The sequence below is a fragment of the Oryx dammah genome, unplaced genomic scaffold (genome assembly GCF_014754425.2).
Source record: "Oryx dammah isolate SB20612 unplaced genomic scaffold, SCBI_Odam_1.1 HiC_scaffold_18, whole genome shotgun sequence".
Taxonomy (NCBI): domain Eukaryota; kingdom Metazoa; phylum Chordata; class Mammalia; order Artiodactyla; family Bovidae; genus Oryx; species Oryx dammah.
In genome coordinates, this window is record NW_024070202.1 from 112,298,226 (window position 1) to 112,320,594 (window position 22,369).

Sequence of the window (22,369 nt, forward strand, 5' to 3'; positions counted from 1 at the left end):
ACCCTTGAAGCAACCTTGGTCATGAAATGTCCATCTGGAGGAAGTCTTTCACTCTGTTGAAAGAGGGAGCAGGCCAGAGAGTGGAGATGACTTTCCCATTCACAGCCAGTGGCAGAGCTGAACTATAACACAGGAATTCCGTAAGTCTTGGTTGAACTTCCCCCTAGGTACTCTAGAAAATAAGATGACGGAGACTCTTTAAAGGGTTGATAACCTAGTGATGGATAGGGAGGCCTGGCATGCTGCAGTCCATGGGTTCGCAAAGAGTTGGACATGACTGAGCGACTGAACTGAACTGAACCTAGGGATGTCTGGCCACTGGGTAGGGTTTTACACTTTACAAATGCTTCTGTAGACCGTAGAACCAATTAGGGTCCTGCAAAAACCCAGGGTCTCTCAGAATCCTCAGGGGATTATTTCCAGGACTCCCCTGGATAGCAAAATCTTTGCTGGAGTCCCTTCTTTATATGGCATTGCATTTTTGTATAACCTTATGCACTCATGTCCTCTTTTATACTTTAAATTACCTCTATATTATTTATAATACTTAATGTAAATGCTATATACAGTTGCCTGCACCCGGGAAAATTCAAATTTTGCTTTTTTTGGAACTATCTTTATTTCCACCTGCATATTTTTATTGCGCTATTGGTTGAATTCATGGATGTGGAATTGGCTGATGTGGAAAGCTGACTGTAACTAGGAAATTATTAACTCTTACAGATGAGTAAGTCAAAGTCCAGGGACAGAAAATATCTTTTGTTAAAAAGAAAACAGAACAAAACTGCACTCAAGACTGTGGCAAAAGATAGAATCTTAGGCTTCCGGTTCCTCTTGTGATATGAGGCTAAACAACAGCTGAGTCCCCGGGCAAACGCTTAGTAGACTGTTGCTGACTGATTAGAGTAAGATCCAACGGCTTAACAGTAAGGTTTGTAGGAAGTCTCAGAGTGAGGCCGGCTTTTCTCCGTATCAACCTCATGTCCCAAAGGCAATTTCTAAGCAGTTCCGGAGAGAGTGTGCCCGTGGGAGTTGCCCTAGGTGGACGGCCCGCTTTGAGCTGGCAGTGAGGAATTTTATTGACTTTATAAAGGAGCATTGCCTTCCGATCAGGGAGGGTGGATGAGAAAATCCTCTCTTCTGAAGGACTAAGACCCTGCTTGGCCATCTGAACGCTGCCTCTAAATCAGCAGTCGCACTCCACCCAGGAACGTTAAGTCAGTGTTTCCTCAACTGCAGGGCGAGGGGTTGGATTTAATGAAGTCTAAGTCTCTCCTGGAAACCCCGGGGCCATTTATCACGCGCCTACGACGTATCTAGGGCCGCGCGGGTGCGGAGGGCGATGTCTCTCTGGTCACACGAGACGCGAACATCTCACTCTAACACCTGGTGTGCTGTCGTGCAAAATGCCACCACCACGATACATGCACACTCGAGTGTGAGCATCGGAGCAGGCTCCGTGTGTCTTTTTTTTTTTCCTTCAGATCCCGGCATCTAGGGCGGTGCGGGAGGGCAGCTGGCGTCGCACCGAGAGTGGTCCAGCGACTGGATCGGTTTCAGAGCGCGCGTCTGCGGGGCAAGGACCTGGAGGGGAGAGCTCGGCGGATGGGAGAAGCGGGTGCTGCAGCACCGTCAGGTCACCAGTCACCCGGCGTCCCCCCTCGGCTCCTGCCCGACTGAGACCAGAGCCTCGCGCCCGTCCGGCGGCCGGCGCTTTAAAGTCTGGCTGGGCCGGAGCTGGTTTCACTGGAGGCGGGATCAGCCGGCCGGCCCCAGCCATTGGCTCTGGAGAACAAAGGGGCCGCCCCGCAGGCTGCTCCGATAGGGCTAAACTGGTCATCTGAGAGGCTCAGCCAATCAGATGGCGGAGCAGTTCCGGAGAAGACCGGGCCCGCCAGCCAATCAGGGGCGCGGGCCCGCCCCGCCCGCCCCAGGACTGGCGGGGCCGGGGGAGCGCAGTGCCCAAGTCGCCCCGGGGTGGCAGTTCCCGTTAACCTTAGCCACAAAGTCAAAGGTATTTATTCCCGTCCCCTCCCTCCGAGTCCCTCTGAATCCGGGCGGGGAGGGGCGTGCGGAGGGATGGGCCGTGTCGCGAGCCAGCGCCCGGCTCCCCCCATGCCGTTTCCACTCAGCCTCGGGCTGGGGGCAGCCTCCGGGGTCCCCCGAGCCCCCCGCCCCTCGCGCTCTCAGTCCCTAACTTTCCTCACCCCCGCACAGCTCCCCGGGAAAAAGGGGCTCGGGTCGTGCTTGGGGAGGGGCTGCAGGCCGGGGCAGAGCTGGAAGGGGGAGCGTGAGAGCTGGAGAGGCGGGGAGGTGAGGTTGGGGTAGGGGGGACTCCCCCTCGGCCTCGCTAGCCCGGCTCTGGGCGCGCTCTGCCAGAGGGGGTCCTGATGTTTGGGAGTGATGCCAGCCTCCCCCAGAGACCGAGTTCCTGCAGGGGCGGGAACCCCAGTGCTCGCCGCAGAGTGACACATAGTAGGTGCTTAATAAATGATTAAATGAATGGGCCTGAGCTTGGAGGCGAGAACAATGAGAGGGAAGCACCACGGAAATCGAAGAGGTGTGTGTGTGTGTGTGTGTGTGTGTGTGTAGGGGTCTCCCCGAAACCTCCATTCCAGAAAGACGGGCACAAGAAGCTAAGATCTTAGTGGGGATGGGGGTCGGCGCTGGGGGTTTCTTCCCTCCTGAAGGTGAAGTATATGGAGATGCGGTCCTGCTCCAGCCCTTTGGGAGGACGGAGCCTGGTGCGTGCTTGGTCCTCCCGACCTGGGATGGGGTGTGGCCAAAGCCCCTAGGCCAGACTCCACTATTAGGTGTCCATTTTGGGTCCCAGGGTTCATCTGTAAAATGAAGAGGTGAGAGGGTATTAGTCTCCTTTCGGCTCTAAGGGTCCCTGGTTCTGTGCTTCTAATCTGTTTTGGACTTACGTTTCTTTTATTTAAACATTCCTTTGTTAACATTTTTATTAATGGTTTACAGCATGCTGGATCTTGTGCTGGGTGTTGGGGAGAGAAAGGCTCCCTGTGTTAAGATGTTTACAGTCATGCTGTTGAGACAGATTATATTATTGTACCATGTGGATGGTACTGGGTTGGGTGGGGGCACAGGTTAAATGGTGAAAGTCCTTGCTCTGAGCCTGGTGAATCCACACGGACTTCCTGGTGAAAGTGATCCCTGTTTTGGTCTGGGCAGAGAAGAGTTGGGCAAGGGTATTCCAAGACTGATGACAGGTGTTCCAGACACTGCAAGGTCAGGGAGCTCCTTTTGGGGACAATGGGGTAGGTTGATGGTGCGGTGAGAGGTGCTCAGAGGCCAGATTTTAAATGGTCTTGCCAAAAATTTGTAGAATAACCTGAAAGTACTGAGGACTCCCTGAAGTTTTTAAGCAAAGGAGTATCATGTTTAAATTGTAATTTTAGGAAAATTGCTATGAGTCTGGATGGCGGATGGATTGGAGAGCAAGGTGAGCTGTAATATGGGTGCTGCTTCCAGGTGAGCTGAAGCTTGTAGCCGCTGCGGGTGTTGGAGGTATTAAAGCAGCACTAGTATGATTTAGTGGCCTGTGAACTGTGAGGGCTGCACTCTGCAGTATTGAAAGGTGGTGAGAGTTTTGAGAGGCCTGCAGAGTCCCCACTAGAGGGGCAAGGGATGCCTAGAGCAAAGTGTAGAGCTGGTCTATGCACCCCTTGGTGCAAGCTTACCCGTTGGTGAGGGGTAAGCTGTGGAATCTCAGGTTTCCTAGGATGGGGGTGGCCTGCAGGGAAGTAGCAGACAAGCTGTGCAGAAGGAGACCTGAGCTCTAACTCATCCAAAAAGGGGGAAACACTCCTTATCCTTGTCATGCTCCTGTGAATACAGTGAGGGATGGAAAAGCGTTTATGAATTAAAATGTGATAACTGTTCAGAGTGCTGTTAGCAGCTGGTTTTATCCCTTGTCTTCGGTCAGGTAACTGGGGTCCCCAAACCCTGGCAGGTGCTTGAGTCTTGGACTGGGGTCAGAAGAATATGGTGCTGCTCTGTCTTCTGAAGGGAGATGGGTGAGCAAAGACTGGTGATGTGGATGCCATGGGTGGGGGCAGGCCTGGGGCGGGGAGGCGGGGTGTGGGACAGTCCCAGCAAAGGTGTGCATGTTGGGCAGGGCCGGGGGAGCAGGAGTCCCGGAAGGCAGTCCCATGGGGACTGGTGTGGGACCCGGGACCTCTGGGAGGTGGGCGGGCGTAATGGGATAGGGCAGCTGCCCTGGCTGGCCGTGGACCTGGTTCCCAGGGAATGTTGAGACTGAAGTCCCTAAATTGGGCTGTTCCTGTCGGGCAGCCGTGGGGTACCATTCTGAGGTCCAGCTGAGGAGCAGGGAGGGGGTGATGGCCATGCAGCGACTTGAAAAAGACTCCTCTTGCACCTCGTGAACCTTTCCCAGAGTCCTTTCACAATGTTTGCTGGCACTGCTTGGTGGAACCATTCTCCACAGAGGACCAAGCCTGATTTCCGTTTGCAGGTGGAAACACTGAGGCCCAGGGAAGGAGACTGGCTGGTCCAGGGCCACCTGGCTAAACAGAAGCAAGCCGGGTCCCCAGGTCTCAGGCCTCCCGGTCCTGGGCTCCTCCTTCCTACCGCCTGGTCTCTCTGTGGGGTGCTGGCCTGCCCCACCCCCTTGCTGCCCACCTCCGTCCCCTCTCCTGGGACTGAGGGCCATGGTGTCTGGGAGTCCGAGGCCGGAAGATGCTGGCGTAGGAGGAGGGGAAGGGGCGGCACTTAGAAGCCGTAACAGTAGGCGTGCAGGGGGACACCTGATCCAGTGGTGAATAGACCCCAGGAACGAAGGTGGGACAGGGAGGGTGATGAGACAGGAAGATGGGGTGGGGGCCCTGGAGGGGCTTGGGAGGTGCTGTGGGACTTGCAGAAAGATGCTGGCATGTGGGATGGAGGCGGGCCTGCAGGTGGCGGCGGAGGTGATGCTCACGTGGGCTGGCCTAGGACCTCGGCCTGCCTGTCTGTCCTCAGCACTGGGCCCTAGAAAGTGGGAACGGCAGTTGCCCTGCCTTTTTGATATCATTTAAAAGCCACTTGTTGGGGATTGGTTTTGCGTATTCTCCTTGGTCATAAACTCTGAAGGAGAGGGAGGTGTGAGGTCTGGTGGGTCCTGGGATGGCTGTTCAGAAAGGGTGCTGATTATCCAGGGGCTAGCCGGAGCCCACGCCCTGGGACCAGGCCTCCTGTGCGAGTGGCCTGCCTGGGATCGGCTTTGGAAGAGAGCCTGGGGGCTGTCTCCTGGGAGACAGAGGTTGGACGAGCCCCTTTCCCCCAGTAAAGTCGGGGTGTGAGGTCCTGGGGCTCGCCTGAGCTGAGCTGGTGGAGCGTCCAGGGCTCTTTAGTCCAGCCCCCTGCCTGGCGCTCAGGCCCTGCCCCACTCAGGTGGGAGGAGACCATCCTCCGGCTCAGCCTCCATCTCCTGAGAGAGACGGGACCTGGAGCTGCTCTGTGGAGCCTGGCTATGCAAGCAGCCTGGCCCCTGAGAGCTGTCTACGCTCTGCTCCCCTGGGAGGCCAGCTCCCGTTGCTGAGCAGAGTGGGGGGTTCCTGTGTGGGCTCTGGGGGCCTCTGGAGACTCTGAAGCCGCTTAAAGAGGGCCAGTTTAGAGTGAGCCGGTAGGGAGCGTGTCTGGAGAGAGGGCTCAGAACCTTTGGGTGTGGGTTGTTCTCAGGCCCCAGTGATGGGAGACAAAAGATGGTTTACAGGCTTTTAGGAAGTCAAATGTTTCCCTACCTAATGTTGGCAGCAAACTCCCAGAGCAGGCGTTTTCCGTCACCTTCACCACTGAGAACCCAGGCCGAGAGGAGCAGTCATTTGCCCAGGGCAGTGGGGCTAGAACTCAGGGTCCCTGATTCTGGGTCCCGGCATGCATGGGCCTGAGTAGGGGGCAGTGCTGGGAGCGGACTGCAAGGGGCAGAGTCGGAGGTTCAGATTCCCAGGGGAGGGGGGGTGTGGCCTGCTGTCGCCTCCTGGCTGTACCCCTCCAGCCTGGCCTTGAGTCTCGGGCTGCCCTGGCCTGCTGGGCACAGCCTCATCTTCTTTCTAGAGCTTTCTGCACCCTTCCAGCTTCTCCCCGTGCTGACTCATGCCTCCCCTGCCCTCCGCTCACCCCACAGGTGACCCAGCAGGTGTTCCCTATTGCTTCCCAGCTCCCTGTGGCCTCGGTGCCCCCCTAGTTCCGTTCCTTGGAGCAGTGGACCTGGAGGGCTGGTCGTAGCTCCCGAGGACACTTGTGTCAGCAGGGAGTCACATTGCTGGAAGGGCAGTGACTTGTGCTCATGCGGTTCACCGTGGCACACTTGTATCTCTGTGGATCTGTAGGGGTGTCCATGGGTTTCTTCATATTTCATTTTCTCTGTACTTTACATGTGCAGTTTTGCAAGCATTCTTGTACGTGTGAGTATCTGCATTTCTGTATCTTTAAACTTGTGTGCACTCAGCCGTGTTGGATGTGAGATAGTATTATGTCTGGATGTGTTTGTGTGCATTGAGTGTTCAGATCAGTTTCTTCTCATATGCCTATGATTGTATTTTATCAATATCTTTTAAATTGAAGTATAGTTGACTCACAATGATGTAATTTCTGCTGGACAGCAAGTGATTCAGTTATACATATATAAACATAATAAAGAAGAATGTATATATACATTCTTTTTTTTACTATTTCCCACTGTGGTTTATCGCAGGTTATTGAATATAGTTTCCTGTGCTCTATAGGAGGACCCTGTTGTTTATCCATCCTCTATATAATAGTTTGCCTCTGCTAATCCCAAACTCCCAATTCATCCCTCCCCCGATGCCCTCCCCCTTGGCAACCACCTGTGACTGTAAACCTTAAATGAAACATCCATTGATGTGAACTGAACTCTGTCTTCCAGGCAGAGGAGATCGTTAGCTCATCCTGAGGCGTCTGTCGTTTGTGTTGAAGCCCTGGGGGCAGGGGACCCCTCTCGTCAGTCCTCCCATTTCATGCCCTCATTCAGTATAAACTGAGCGCCTTCTCCATCTCGGGCCCAGGCAGGCGGGACCCCCCACCCCCACTCCCCGGAGCTTTATATCTTGAGCAGAACTTCATGAACTTGGAAATCTTTTCTTCCGTTGGATGTTATGGTAGCTCTAGCCACATGTGGGCGTTGAGCACTTGAAACATGGCCAGCATGATTGAGAAACTGAGTTTTTAACTTAATTTATAGACACTTAAATAACCACATGTGAGTACAGGGGCCAGACTCCTGAATGAGGTCCTGGTAGCTTAAGGCTTGGTGCATCCCTCACCTTCTCTTAGAGACAGCGTGGTCCAGGAGAAGACGCTCTGGCTGGGGGTGGGCCCACTGGGCCCACCCACCTGACCCGTCCCAGCTCGTTCGGTTCTGGCTGCAGCCTTCCTAGCTGTGGAACCTTGAGCAAATCGCTCAACGTCTCAGAGCTGGAGCTGTGTATCCTTAGGATGAAGCGGCCGATGCTTGCTGAATGCTTGGTACACAGTCCGTCTCCCGGTCCCTAATGAGTCTTGGCTGGCCACCCCCTCTTCCTCCCAGAGCCAGCTCAGTACCGAGGTGTCCACTGAAGCACGCCCTGCCCCCCGCCCCCAGTGAATGAGGTAAGGACAGACAGGGTCTGTGTGTCCCCAGAGGACTCTGAGAGCACACTGTCAGGGTGGAGGCTGGCTGGAGCCCATGGGCCTTTGCCCATCCCCTGCTAAATGCTGGCCTGCGCTCCTCCCTGGGGGTCTTGACTGCTAGTGTGAGGGCAGGGGGCCAGTCAGCTTGATGGGGAGGGTACCTTGAGAAGACCGCCCCCTGTCCAGTTTCCCGTGGGGAGGGGTCTGGGCAAAGCCAACAGTGGACGAAGACCTGGGTGTGGCCCTGGAGGGGAGCCGGCCTGGGGGCTGGGCTTTGGCCGGAGTTTGGGCGGTGCCACCCTGGAAGCCTCAGTTCCCGGTGGAGGGTGCGTGGCCAGTCCCGCTCCACTGATGACAAAGGCCACACGAGGTGCCACCTGCTTCTTCCTCACCTGGGGCCTGAGTCTGTGAGGAGAGCTGTCCTGGGCTGGTGGGAAAGATCCAGGGCCCTGAGATCAGGAGGGCGTGGTGAGGTGGCCTGGACGTGTCCCTGCACTGCCCCTTCCGGCCCATGGGCTTTGCCCAACTCCGGCCACTGAGCACTCCCCCTCCTCAAATTCCCGCTGAGCCCAAAGCTCCTCTGTTACCTCCCCTGTCCCCCAAGACTGCAGCCCCTGCCGTGGACCACAGTCCCGCATCATGTGGCCTGGTGGTTGTCATGACAGCTGCCCGAGAGGCCTTCCCGTCCCGGGGCTCTCGTCCCCACGAGGGCCTGACCTGGAGCCGGGGCCGGGAAGGGGGAGGCGACAGGGCCCTGAACCTAGACCTGGCCCTGGTGGGTATCCTGCCCACCATAGGACCTGCCGGGCAGGGAGGGGGAGGTCATCAGAGGCCAGAGTCGGGGCGCTGATGGATGGGGACCGGTGCCCCCATGGCTGGGGTGTTCTGCTCGCCGGGTCCCTGGGCGTGGCTCCCTCCAGCCAGCGGAGCGATGGCAGCGAAGGGACAGCCAAGTGCCATGTGGCAGGGCGGGCTGTGCCGTGGCCTGGCCGTCCTGGAAAGATACCGCTGCACACTGGGTCCTTCCGAGGTCTGGCCATCTCAAGGGTTTGCCTGCAGGACTCCTGTCAGCCTGGGTTCCAGACACATCCCCCCAAGCACACAGGCGGAGGTGGGCCCCCGAGACACAGCCCCTGTCCCCACTCCTGTCCCCTGTGCCTCTCCTCCTGTGCCCTGCCCTGTCCTTTCTCCCTTCTTCCCCTCGGCCAATGAGGGTCCCTTCCTTCCATTTCCACTTCTGGTCTTTGTTGGACCATGAGCCACTTGGTGACTCCCTGTGAACTGGTCACCAAGAATCGAAGCCCTTCTGCCATCTGAGACGATTTTGAGTTCCTGGATATCTCACTAAGACAGAACGGATCAACCAGGACAGAGTTGATTTGGCTGGAGAGGCCTCAGTTATGTTGTGTAGGGGTTTCATGAATGAAGCCAAGACCCACCCACTGTCCTTGTCCTGAATTGTGACCTGAGCCTCCACCCTCCATCTGAGATTCCCTGCGTTGAGGTGACCTCCCTGTTCACCAGCCCTCTGAGTCTGCTTGAGCAGACGTTGAATCTCCAGTTGGTGAGAAGCTGCCCCACAGTGTGGGATGTAGAGTAACCTGGAGGGAAGAGGTGGTGCTAAGGCAGGCGCACCAGCATCCATCAGGGGCCCTGAGGCCCTCTTTCTTCTGCACCTCAGGCATGTTTCAGCATCTCTGAGAACCCACAGCAGGAGTACATAACAGACCCATGTGTGAGAAATAGAATTAAAAACAAAATCTCCTTCCTACCCTGGAAAGCTCTGCACCAAGATAGAAGAGAAAGAAATAGTCTTATTACTGGATAGGCATTAAGCCAGCAACATGCATGTCACAGGCGACACACTAAAAGACTGCAAAGACAGAGAGAAGTGTCATGATACCTTATAGCCCAGCAGATGTGCCCCACTACGCACGTGCTCTCGAGGGAAAGCATAACCAGTTCTGGGTGAAGGGACCTGATAGCACCATTCGTCACACAGCGTTCACCCTACATTCACCTGGAGTTGGCAGCCACCCAGGAGAGCTAACTGCCTTCATGCAAAGGAAGCACACACTTCCCAGATCTCAGTGACGATGGGAGGAGGTTGGCATCTTGGAGCCAGGTGCTGCTGAGTTAGGCTCCCACCTTCCGCGGGAGGGGACACTGGCTGCTGATCCCTTGATATTTGCGCTTCGAAGAGATGGCTCCCAGGTCCTCGAGAAAGGGTCCTGGCAAGAGACTGAGTGAACTTTTCAAAAGATTTACATTGACATTGAAGGGGGAGAGAAAGGGCTTCCAGTTAGAAGATTTCTAAAGAAAAGGAAAGAAAGGGGAGAGAGTCTTTTTCCGTTTTCTCAGCAGGGAGACAGTCTTTTCTATCAGATTTGTATTTCCCTGACAGCCTTGACCCCCCACTCAGATTCCCAGCCTGGGTCCCTGCCCCAGAGTGGCTGCTGGGAGGGGAGGGGACTTGGGAGAGGGAAGCGGGGAGGCTGTCTGGGGCCTGAGGTGCAGAGCAAGGGGGGGCCGGGCCCCTGTGCCTGAGTGGTGGCGGAGCCCAGGTATGTGGGGCAGAGGCTGGGGCCCATTGGGAATGCAGGGGGGCCAAGGTGGGTACTGGCACAGAAAATGAGATCCGTGTCCTCAGGAGGGGCTGCCCACAGCACCACGGGGCAGCTGCTGCACCTCCGAGTGCCCACAGCTGGCAGCCTGTTGGTGCCACACACGGCTGTCTGGTGCCAGCCCCCGGCATGGACGTGTCGGGGATAAGCAGACAAGGAAACCCTGTTGGATGGCGAAGTGTCAGGGAGGAATGGGAGGTGGAGCCAGGGTTGTGACTGTACACAGGGTCTCCAGGGAAGACCACTCAGAGCAGGTGACCTTCAGGCCTGGAAGGGGCAGTGGCCACACAGGGACCTGGGAAGGGGGCACCCCAGGCAGAGGTGACAGAGCAGCAGGACCCCGTCCTGATTGTGTTCCAGGCACCAGAGGGGCCAGGCGGGAGATGCCCCAAAGACCCAAGCTTGATGTTCACCATGAGCCTGGAGTGGCGGGTGAAGGAACCAGGCCATTGGGACCCAGGTTGGCCGTGTGTGTGTTCCCATGGTGGTGGCGGGGGGATGGCAGGGAGGGCCCGGGAGGGTTTTTCACTGGGACATGGGTGGGGGCTTTGAAGGACAGGGGGCTGGTGATTTTGGAGGCACAGTTCTGCCCCCCTGCCAGGGTATCCTCATGCCCACGAAGGGGGGTCTCTAGACTTATTTGAGTTTCCTGGTTCTCACGTGTGGCCTCCTGCATACCTCACCCTGCAGGTGTTGAGAGTGTGGGCGTCAGAAGCCCCAGGACCCTGCCCAGCTGTGCCATCCAGCCACCTTCGTGACTGGGCGGATGTCGGGAGGCTCAGTTTTTTCTTTAGAAAGTGGGAATTGTACACATTTTACCTGCTGAGTAGGTATATATGTGCTCTGAAAATTCTTGGACATTTCAACGGAAGCCATAGGTAGAGAGATGTGAAAGAGAGGGACTGAGGACTTCCCTGGTGGTCCAGTGGCTAAGGCTCCATGCTTCCACTGCAGGGAGCACAGGTTCCATCCCTGGTTGGGGAATTAAGATCCCACATGCTGTGCGATGTGGCCAAATTAAAAAAAGGGACCGCCCTGTGTGAGGTCCATCTGTCCATTTGTCTCAGGCCAACCCTCTTCTTCTCCTTCCATCCCATCCACAGACGGCCGGGTGGGGAGCCAGGCTGATGCAGACGGGCCTCCGGGGATGGAGAAGGGCCTGGCTGGCAGCACAGGTAAGAGCAGGTGGGCAGGTGGGAGCCCCCCGCCACCTCCTCCCCAGCCCCGTCCCTCTGCAGCTGAGTAGGGCTTGCTGATGGCCAGTAGACCCACAGTCTGGGAAAGGATGGAGCAAACACAGAATAGAGGCTAAGAGCTGGACAAGCCCAGCCCCTGTTTGTCAGGCAGGGGTGCACACACACACCCACGCACACACCTCACATATACATCCCTCCACATACACACCCCACGTACACACACACCCCACATACACACACACCCCACTTACACATAAACACCCCACATACACACATACCCCACATACACACACACACACACCACACACACACACCCCCCCCCCCCACACACACCCCACATACACACCCCACATACACACACACCCCCCCCACATACACACACACCCCACACATACACACAGCCCACATATACACACACCCCCCACACACACACACCCACACCCCCCCCACACACACCCCACATACACACACACCCCACATACACACACACACACACCCCACCACACACTCCGTTAGTGCTAGATCAGGGAGTACAGTGTTCCTGCTGGTCATGTATTGAAAGCCAGAGCTCTGGGGAGGACACGTGGTTAGAACAAGCAAGCCCTGCTGTCTGTCTGTCAGGAGAGCATCTCCAGTTTGGTCCATGAAAGCTTCCTGGGTCTGTCTCAGCTGATGCACTTAGAGCCGGTGGTGGTGGTGGGGAAACACAGCAGTTAGTCCTGGTGTCTCCCGGGCAGGGGGCAGGCGCCACTGAACATGGGAAGTGCCCCTGGAGACCCCTCCCCAGCTGGCCGCTTCCTACTTCCAGGATGGAGCAGCCCTAGGTCTGAGACCTGCTCTCCCAGCCTCTGCAGCAGGCCCTGCAGCAGGGTGCAGCTGGGGCAATGGGAGCTCTGAGCCTGAGGGGGCATGGGACCTGGGCGCTCTGCCCCTTGTGGGCACAGTGACCAGGTTTCTTTACCTCCTGTTCCCTCCAGGGGAGTTGCCCCGAAGGCCCCAGAGCAGCCCCCACCCTCAGGACAGTTACTATGGTGGACCTAAGATGCGACAAAAATCAGGCAACAGAGTAAGAAAGGAAGAAAACACTGGCTCAGAGGGCCAGTATGCTCTGTGACACTCTTCTGTTCTGTGACTGAGTGCTGACGCCTGGCAGTGAGCTGAGCCGCCCACTTCCCAGTCTCCCCACTTGCCCAGGCTGTCACTTTGAATGCTGAGAGCACGTGTGTGTGTGTGTGTGTGTGATGCTGACATTATAGTAGTTATAGGAAAACCTAGGGCAGATGGTTCCAAACGTTTTAGCTGAAGGGCTCTTATTTTTCCCCCAAATTTTAATTTTTTAACACCAAAAACACTTTGCATTGGGGTATAGCCAATTAACAATGTTGTGATAGGTTCAGGTGAACAGTGAAGAGACTCAGCCATACAGATACATGTATCCATTCTCCCCTAAACCTCCCTCCCATCCAGCCTGGCACATAGCATGGAGCAGAGTTCCATGTGCTGTCCAGCAGGTCTTAGTTGGTTAGCTGTTTTAAATATAGCAGTGTGTCCATGACCTTCCCCAAAGTCCCTAACTGTCCCTGCAGGGCCCTTTTGCCCACATAAACTCATAAGGGGGATCCTAATTCAGACACGAGCAGTGAGCTCCACCAGGCTTTCTCTGCCCATATGGCAGCTCCTCCACGAGGAAGAGGTGGGAAAACCCTGGGGCTTGGGGACCCCTCGGGCCGCAGCCTTCCAGGCTCCCACGCCTGCTGGCCGGTCTGAAGGAATGACTCTTCTGGACGGCCGAAGATTTGAACATAATTGAGACTTTACCTCTTTTAAGTACCCTTTACTTTTTTATTTGTATTTGAATGTATTTTTAAAGCCGTGGTGGAACATACAAAACAGGAAATCTACCACTCTGCCCACTTTGAAGGGTGCAGTTCAGGGGCACGAAGCACAGGCACGTGGAGGCACAGCATCCTCACCGTCCATTTCCTGAAGTGTCCCGTAACGTCAGAACCTGTACCTGTGGAGCAACAGCCCTCTGTTCCTCTCTGCTTCTTCTGAACCATGAAGATGTTTAAAAAATGATGCTTCTCTATGCTGACTTGAGGAGCAGTACCCTTGGAACCGGCAGGCGGAGGCCTGTTTCCCTCTGTGTTAGTGTCTGATCACTAGGGGAAGGTGGCTGGGATGACCGAAGTCCCAGAGCACGAAGGTCAAGGGTCCATACCTGCCATCGCAGGCTTCAGGGCCTCCTCATACAACTCAGGCACGTATACCACCCCTCACTGGGGCCCTGGAGCAGGGGATGCAGGTATCCTCTGGGCTTTCAGGCTCCACTATACATCTGGCTGGGAGGGTGAGCCTTCCGAGGCATCAGCCAGCATGATGGTTGTTAGGCCAGGTTTAATCAGGGAAAGGCAGTGGCTTTTGTGGGGTTCTGGGGGCATTCGTGGGCTTCCCTGGCAGTGTGGTGTGGTAAAGAATCCACCTGCCAAACAGGAAATGGGGGTTCGATCCCTGGGTCAGGAAGATCCCCTGGAGAAGGAAATGGCAGCCCACTCCAGTATTCTTGCCTGGGAAATCCCATGAACAGAGGAGCCTGGTGGGCTATAGTCCTTAGGGTTGCAAAGAGCTGGACACGACTTAGCAGCTGAGCATGCACGCATGGGGGCATTCATGGGTGCCCCGTCACTTGGGGACAGCAGTGCCCCTCTGACTGATTATATTTTGGATTCACTACCCAACCAGCATCTGGACAGCCGGGCCTGTCAAAGACGTCCACTGGCCAACAAGTCAGTGCATCTAAGGGAATGTTTTTATAATTGATGAAACTCATTACACATGCGTTTTTGATTGCTGCCAGTACACAATTTAAATCACCACTTTCATTTTCAAATTACTACTCCTGATAAAATGATTTCTCACAACCAGCACCTGGGGAGGAGCCATGGCATTGCTTTGCCAGGAGGAGAGCTGGCCCCTTACGGGTGCTTTCTGTAAGGGAACCCCCACTTCCCTCCCCCGCCCCACCCCCAGGTCACCACATTGTTTCTATGCTCTCGTGGGGCCAGTGAGGCTGTGGAGTGGAGCAGAGCCCTTTGGCCTCAGAACTAAAGGCCACTGGATTAAAGGGAAGGTTTTCTCTTTATTTCCTAAGATAGTTGAAAGCTTTACAAACTATAATGTTTGAATTTTTATGAGAATATTTGAATAACACATACAACATGTAAGTCTCCTTTGCCTGTCCATCTGGTCTTGCTGTGGTCCATATCACCTGCCAGGTGACCACCATCTTGGGCTTGGTGTAAACTGGCCCGGACTGAGCATGTGAATATACACAGAGAGGCATGGCTTTGTTTTCCATAGGTTGGAGCAGACTTCTCTCTGAAAATCTTTTGGAAATCTTCTCACATTGGCACATGTAGCTCTTTTCAGTCTCTGCACAGTTCCCCACATTATGAAGGGAGTGAACATTGGATTAGATTATTATTGATAGGTAATCTGGTTGTTATCCTCCCTTTCGCTTATTACAAATAGCACTTCAGTGAATATGCTTAGACATTCCTCTTTGGACTCACATGTATTTCTTAGGATACATACCTAGAGTGAAACTGCTGGGCGGAAGAGGTGAAGGCTTGTTGTTGTTCAGTCGCTCAGTCAGGGTATCACTCAGTCATGTCAGACTCTTTGCGACCCCATGGACTGCAGCACGCCAGGCTTCCCTGTCCTTCACCATCTTCTGGAGTTTGCTCACATTCACGTCCATTTAGTCAGTGATGCCATCCAACCATCTCATCTTCTGTCGTCCCCTTCTCCTCCTGCCCTCGATCTTTCCCAGCATCAGGGTCTTTTCCAATGAGTCGGCTCTTGGCATCAGGTGGCCAAAGTATTGGAGCTTCCACACCAGTCCTTCCAATGAAAATTCAGGGTTGATTTTCTTTAGTATTGACTGGTTGGATCTCCTTGCAGTCCAAGGGCTCTCAAGAGTCTTCTCCAACACCACAGTTCAAAAGCATCAGTTCTTCAGTGCTCAGCTTTCTTTATGGTCCAGCTCTTACATCCTTACATGACGGAAAGATAGAACACGTTTATAATTTTAATCAGCACTGTCAAGTTATCCTCAAAGAGTCTGAATTCATTTATGCCCCCAGCATATCCATGTGCTTATTCTCCTGTGTAGTTTCCATGTGTATCATGAAGTCAGGATATTATCAATTTCTTCAGTATTTGCTGGTGTGATGGGTGAAGAGATGCTACACTGTTATTTGGCACTTTGCTAATTACTAGTGATGGTGAGCCTCTTTTCATCTGTCTATAGAGGTCCTTTATGTAAGTGAAAGTCGCTCAGTTGTGTCCAACACTTTGTGACCCCATGGACTATACAGTCTATGGAATTTTTCAGGCCAGAATACTAGAGTGGGTAGCCTATCCCTTCTCCAGGGGATCTTCCCAAGCCAGTAATCAAACTGGGGTCTCTTGCATTGCAGGCAGATTCTTTACCAACTGAGCTATCAGGGAAACCCCCTTGGTCTATTATATATCTATGTATGTGTTCTCCTAGGCGTGCCCTATCCAGTAGGTGGCTAATAGCCACATGTGGTTATTTAAATTTAAGTTAATTTAAATGAAAGAAAAGAAGTTCAGGTCCTGGGTTATACTCACAACATTTCAAGTGCTCTGGAACCATGCGTGGCTAGAGGCCACATGTGTTGGACAGCTTGGATGCAACAAAACATTTTCACTCTTGTGGAAAGCTCTGTTAGGAAAGGCCGCCCCAAACAATCATTTCTACTTTGCTCATATGTGGGACTTTTGTTATACAGGTGTTTTAAATTTAGTTTTTATGTTTTTCATCCTATTTAAGAAGATTTTCAATTACTTCTGGATTCTAAACAAATTCTCCTGATTCTTCTACTACTTATATTTGCTTCTTTTAAACCAGCACTTAAATCCACCTGGAACTGATTTTTATAAACTGTATGAACTAGAAATCTAACTTGAATATTTCCCCCAAATAATTAGTTAGTCCTAAACTGATGGATAGGCCAGCCTTTCACTGTTGACTTGGAATGCTACCTACCGTGTATAATGCTACTGTGTATCACTTATCAAATATTTCTGTTCTCTTGATCTATCTGTTGGTTATGTGTATTCAACACTTATAATTGTTTTTAGCTTTTTTTTTTTTTTTTTTTGGTGGGAAAGACCCTCACTCACAGCCTCACCTTACCTGGCTCACTATGGAGCAACCATGTCAATAACAACTGCATCTGTCCAGACTTAAAAGATGGACTTTATTTTTTAGAGTAGTGTTATGTTTATAGGAAAAAATGCAGAAAGTTCAAGGAGTGCCCTATGCCCCATCTCTCCAGTTTCTCCTATTAAAATAATTTTTAAGATTATTTTTTTATGTGGACCATATTTCAAGTCTTTATTGAATTTGTTACAGTATTGCTTCTGTTTTCTGTTTTGGTGTTTTGGCTGTGAGGCATATGGGATCATAGCTCCCTAGGAGTCGAACTTGCACCCCTTGCATTAGAAGGTGAAGTCCTAACCCCTGGACTGCCAGGGAAGTCCCCATTTCCTCCCACTATCAACATTTTGCATTAGGGTGGTGCATTCGTTATAACTGATGAACCTTTATTAATACATTTTTATTACATAAAGTCCATACTTTACCTTAGGGTTCACTCTTTACGTTGTGCATTCTGTGGACAAACGCTTAACATCCTATACCCACCACGATAGTATCATACAGAGCAGTTTCACTGCCCTAAAAATCCTCTGTGCTCTGCCTCCTTCATCCCTTCCCCCTGATCCTTCCACCCCTGGCAACCACTGATCTTCTTTTTACTGTCTTCATAGTTTTGCCCCTTCCGGAATGTCATATAGTTGGAATCACACAGTGTACCTTTTCAGATCGGCTTCTTTCACTTAGTAATATGCATTTACATTTCCTCCGTGTCTTTCCACGGCTGGAGAGCTCATTTCTGTCTATCGCTGAATAATACCCCATTGTATGGTATACTACTGTTTATCCATCCCCCAACTGAAGGACATGTCTTGGATGCTTCTGAGTTTTGACTGTTACAAATAAAGCTGCTGTAAACATCTGTGGGCAGGCTTTTTTGTGTGGACATAAGTTTTCAACTCCTTTGGGTAAATATATAGGAGAATGATTTGCTGGATTGTATTGTAAGTGTATATTTAGGTTTGTAAGAAACTGACAATACTGTCTTCCACAGTGGCTGTACCATTTTGCATTCCTACTAGCAATGAATGAGAGTTCCTGTTGCTTCACATCCTTGTTAGCATTTGGCGTTGTTGGTGTTTTGGATTTTAGCCATTCTAACAGGTGTGCGGTGATAGTATTTTAGCTTTTAATGTTGTATAAGTCAAATTCTTCCTTGATCATTTTTAGAATTTGTGGGTGATTTACTACACAGTAAATTTTATAAATTACTTAAGATTATACTGAATTTGAATGTTGGTTTGGAGTGAAGAGCTTATCTAGAAATATGATGTATACCTGTTCTTTTATTTACATTTTTAATTCATTCAATAAAGTAATAGTTTTATGTTTTGCTTATATATTAGGTATACTTACAGTTATTTTACTGCCATTTAAAAAAGTTATGAATTTTAATTTTTTTAAGCTGGTAGTTTTGTTGAAACTTTTAATTTCGAATACAAACTTCATCAGTGGATTCTCATGCAAATGATAGTTATAGATTAATAATAATCAGCAAATGACAGTTTTCTCTTAATCTCCAATATTTATATATATCTTTCTTTTTTCTCCTTGTTCCTAACTGGAATAGGCTTCTAATTTTTTGCCTTTGATTATTACATTTGCTAGTTTCTAGTGCAGCTCCTTTGTCAACTTCAGGAAAGTTCCTTATGTTCCTAGCTTGCTAAGAGCCTTCTTCCTTTCTTTTTTCTTTTTCCCTCTCTCCCTTCCTCCTCCTAACTTCCTCTCCTCCTCCTTTTCCTCCAGAAATGATGTTGAATTTTATTGTGCACCTTTTCCACCTCTGTTGAAATGGTTCAGTTCAGTTCAGTTCAGTTCAGTCGCTCAGTCATGTCCGACTTTTTGCGACCCCATGAACTGCAGCACGCCAGGCCTCCCTGTCCATCACCAACTCCTGAACTTCACCCAAACTCTTGTCCATTGAGTCAGTGATGCCATTCAGCCATCTCATCCTCTGTCGTCCCCTTCTCCTCCTGCCCCCAATCCCTCCCAGCATCAGGGTCTTTTCCAGTGAGTCAACTGTTCGCATGAGGTGGCCAAAATATTGGAGTTTCAGCTTTAGCATCAGTCCTTCCAATAAACACCCAGGACTGATCTCCTTTAGGATGGACTGGTTGGATCTCCTTGCAGTCCAAGGGACTCTCAAGAGTCTTCTCCAACACCACAGTTCAAAAGTATCAATTCTTTGGCACTCAGCTTTCTTCACAGTCCAACTCTCACATCCATACATGACCACAGGAAAAACCATAGCCTTGACTAGATGGACCTTTGTTGGCAAAGTAATGTGTCTGCTTTTTAATATGCTATCTAAGTTGGTCATAACTTTCCTTCCAAGGAGTAAGCATCTTTTAATTTCATGGCTGCAATCACCATTTGCAGTGATTTTGGGGCCCCCAAATATAAAATCTGACACAGTTTCCACTATTTCCCCATCTATTTGCCATGAAGTGATGGGACCAGATGCCATGATCTTAGTGTTCTGAATGTTGAGCTTTAAGCCAACTTTTTCACTCTTCTCTTTCACTTTCATCAAGAGGCTTTTTAGTTCCTCTTCACTTTCTGCCATAAGGGTGGTGCCATCTGCATATCTGAGGTTACTGATATGTCTCCTGGCAATCTTGATTCCAGCCTGTGCTTCCTCCAGCCCCGCGTTTCTCATGATGTCCTCTGCGTATGTGTTTAATATTTGAAAAGTCAGTGTCATGAACTGTGTTGAGTCATCTTTGTTTTCCTGGGGAAGATCCAGCAAAGTCATGATAGGTTGTTCTCTTAACATTGCCAAACTTGCTTTGCCAGTATTTTCGCTTGTTTTTTTACATCTACTTTCAAAGAATGATAAACCTATAATTTCCTGCCTACCGCACCCTTGCCTTGTTTGGGGTCATGTATCATGTAAGCTTCCCCAGCACACTCCCCACCCCACCCCACTGCCCTGCCTGCCTAGTTATGGTCATGGTCTATGTAAGTTGGGAACAGTCCTTCCCTTGAAGTTTTAGCAGAACTTTTGCACAGTTAAGTGACCTGTTACCCACTTTTGAGGTCTAACTTTAGTTTTCTTTTCAGTCTCTTCTATGTTTATGCAGACGTGGTTTCTACCTCATCTTGAGTCAGTTTTGTTAATTTATTTTCTCACAAAATCATCCATTGTACAAATTGGTTTTCAATTAATATGTCTATTGGTTTTCAATTGATACGTCTTTCAAATTGATATGTCTAAAAAAACTTGATATGTCTGTACATAGGTTTTGGGGATTCATCAGAATCCTTTCTATATCTTTATATTCCCTTTATCCTGTAATCTCTGCTTTTGTCTGTATTAATTCTTTCCTCTTACTTCCTTTGGGTTTGCGTCACTGTCTTTTTAATATGGGCACCTGTTGTTTAGGGTTTCTTTCCTTTGTTCACAGTTTTTTTTTTTTCAACTTTTTTTTTTGGTTTGTTTTGGCTGCACAGCATGTGGAGTCTTAGTTCCCTGCCTGGGGATCAAACCCACATCTGCTGCTTTAGCAGCATGCAGTCCTAACTATTGGACTGCCTGGGCAGTCCCTGTTTCATCTATTTTTATAGGCCATAAACTTTTTATTGACATATAACACACAGAAAAGTGCACAGGTTTTGGGCTCTATAAATTCTCAAAGTGAACATGCCTATGTAACCAGCACCCAGATCCACAAGGAGAACATATATATACACAGAAAACACAGAATATGTATGTGTATACCTATATGTGGATATCTATCTATCTATCTATCTATCTATCTATCTATCTATCTATCCACCCCAGAAGTGCCCTAGGCCCCCTTCCAACCACAGTACCCTCTGTCAGGGGCATTACTCTTAACTCTAACGCATCCTTTAGTTGCCAGCTTTTGACCTCTGTATAAATGGAATTCAGATAGCCTGTATACGTGGTGTCTGTAGCAGACCTTTTCCATCATGGCTTATGTCCAGGAGCCTGGAAGCAAAGTTCCCAGCAGCCCTGAGTCTAGTCTAAAGGGTGGGTTAGCAACAGAGTGTGCCGCTGGTGTGCAGGCTTCCTTTAGTACAGGACAAGGCAACACTTAACCTGTTCTGGGTGCTGAGAGCTTTCTGGCTGGTTTTCTTGTTCTTGGTTTTGTTGAAGGAAGAATTTGCCAAGCGGGTGAGGTGATCATGCACCACAGCTGCTGCCCGGGAGCCACCTGGCATTGATGCCGGGCTTGGTTGCCCAACCTCTGGGGGACTGGGCATGCACTCACCCAGCAAGCGCCCAGCACGTCCATCCTCTTAGGACGAGAACCAGATGTTTTGAAACTTGGCCACTTTCTGCTTGCTCCCTGAGTCGGAAGACTCCCCTGGATTGGCTTATCTTCTTTGCCTCTCCTGGGCCTCAGGGTAGAGGAGGCGGGCAGCGATGTGCTTGGCACCTGCAACACTCACCGTTTCTTTCTTCTCTGCCCTCCTGCACACTCCAACTCCTCTGACTTTATTGTCCTTCCCATCCTCCCTGCTCTCTCCTTTCCCCCATTTTCTCTTCTCCCTTTACTATATTCTGTCTGCATCCTTTTCTCCTGTCCCATTTTCTACCCTGCCCTACCCTCCTGATGCTCCCTGCCCCCCACCCGCCCTTTCCCTCCACCTTAGGAGCACAGCACCCACCGAATGACTCTCCCTGACCTCTCTCCCTTTGCCTCCGGCAGGAGATGGGCTGGTGATGAAGATCAAGCAGGAGAAGCCCGAATGGCTGCTGCAGACGCAGGCCGCGCTTTCGCAGAAGGATAAGGAGAACATTTTCCGGCCCCATCGGGCCCCCCCGCCATGCCAGACGGCGGCGGGGAAGTCTCGAGCCTGGGGGCGCCCGGACGAGACTGGGGGTCCAAGGTGGGCCCCTCCCTCTGAGCAGGACGTGGGGTCGGCAGGCCGGGCTCCAAGGGCGGCCCCCGGCCCCCTGAGCCCGGCTCTTCCTGCTGGCGAGGGTCACTTCGTGTGCCCGGACTGCGGGAAGAGGTTCAGCTGGTGGTCGTCGCTGAAGATCCACCAGCGCACGCACACGGGCGAGAAGCCGTACCCGTGCGGCAAGTGTGGCAAGAGCTTCAGCCAGAAGCCCAACCTGGCGCGCCACCAGAGGCACCACACGGGCGAGCGGCCTTTCTGCTGCCCCGAGTGCGCCCGGTGCTTCAGCCAGAAGCAGCACCTGCTCAAGCACCAGAAGACCCATTCCCGGCCCGCCACCCACCCGTGCCCCGAGTGCGCACGCTGCTTCCGCCACCAGGTGGGCCTGCGCATCCACCAGCGCGCGCACGCGCGGGACGGCCAGGGCCCCCGCGCCGGGTTGCAGGCGCTGCGGCGGGACACCGCAGCCCCCCGGGGCCAGCGCCCGCGGCCGGGGCCCCAGCGGGGGCGCCCCGAGTGGGCTTGGCTGGGGCTCGGCCAGGGCTGGTGGCGCCCGCCCGCGGCCCTGCCCGCCGCCCCCGGCGAGCCACGCCAGTTCATCTGCAACGAGTGTGGCAAGAGCTTCACGTGGTGGTCGTCGCTGAACATCCACCAGCGCATCCACACGGGCGAGCGGCCCTACCCCTGTCCCGAGTGCGGCCGCCGCTTCAGCCAGAAGCCCAACCTGACGCGCCACCTGCGCAACCACACCGGCGAGCGGCCGCACCCCTGCGCGCACTGCG

At 52.2% G+C, this 22,369-nt stretch overlaps 1 protein-coding gene across 1 annotated transcript in view; it reads left to right on the top strand.

Annotated features, from left to right (window-relative positions):
- Window positions 1–1,929: 1,929 nt before the first annotated feature.
- Window positions 1,930–22,369, top strand: part of ZNF775 (zinc finger protein 775) — a 22,037-nt gene continuing 1,597 nt past the window's right edge. The window contains exons 1-7 of the mRNA XM_040259925.1: window positions 1,930–2,014; window positions 3,420–3,492; window positions 3,947–4,037; window positions 4,496–4,557; window positions 10,635–10,734; window positions 11,378–11,449; window positions 21,395–22,366. Of these exons, the coding sequence (XP_040115859.1) occupies window positions 10,680–10,734; window positions 11,378–11,449; window positions 21,395–22,366 (1,099 nt within the window). The 5' untranslated portion in view covers window positions 1,930–2,014; window positions 3,420–3,492; window positions 3,947–4,037; window positions 4,496–4,557; window positions 10,635–10,679. The remainder of the gene's footprint in view (window positions 2,015–3,419; window positions 3,493–3,946; window positions 4,038–4,495; window positions 4,558–10,634; window positions 10,735–11,377; window positions 11,450–21,394; window positions 22,367–22,369) is intronic.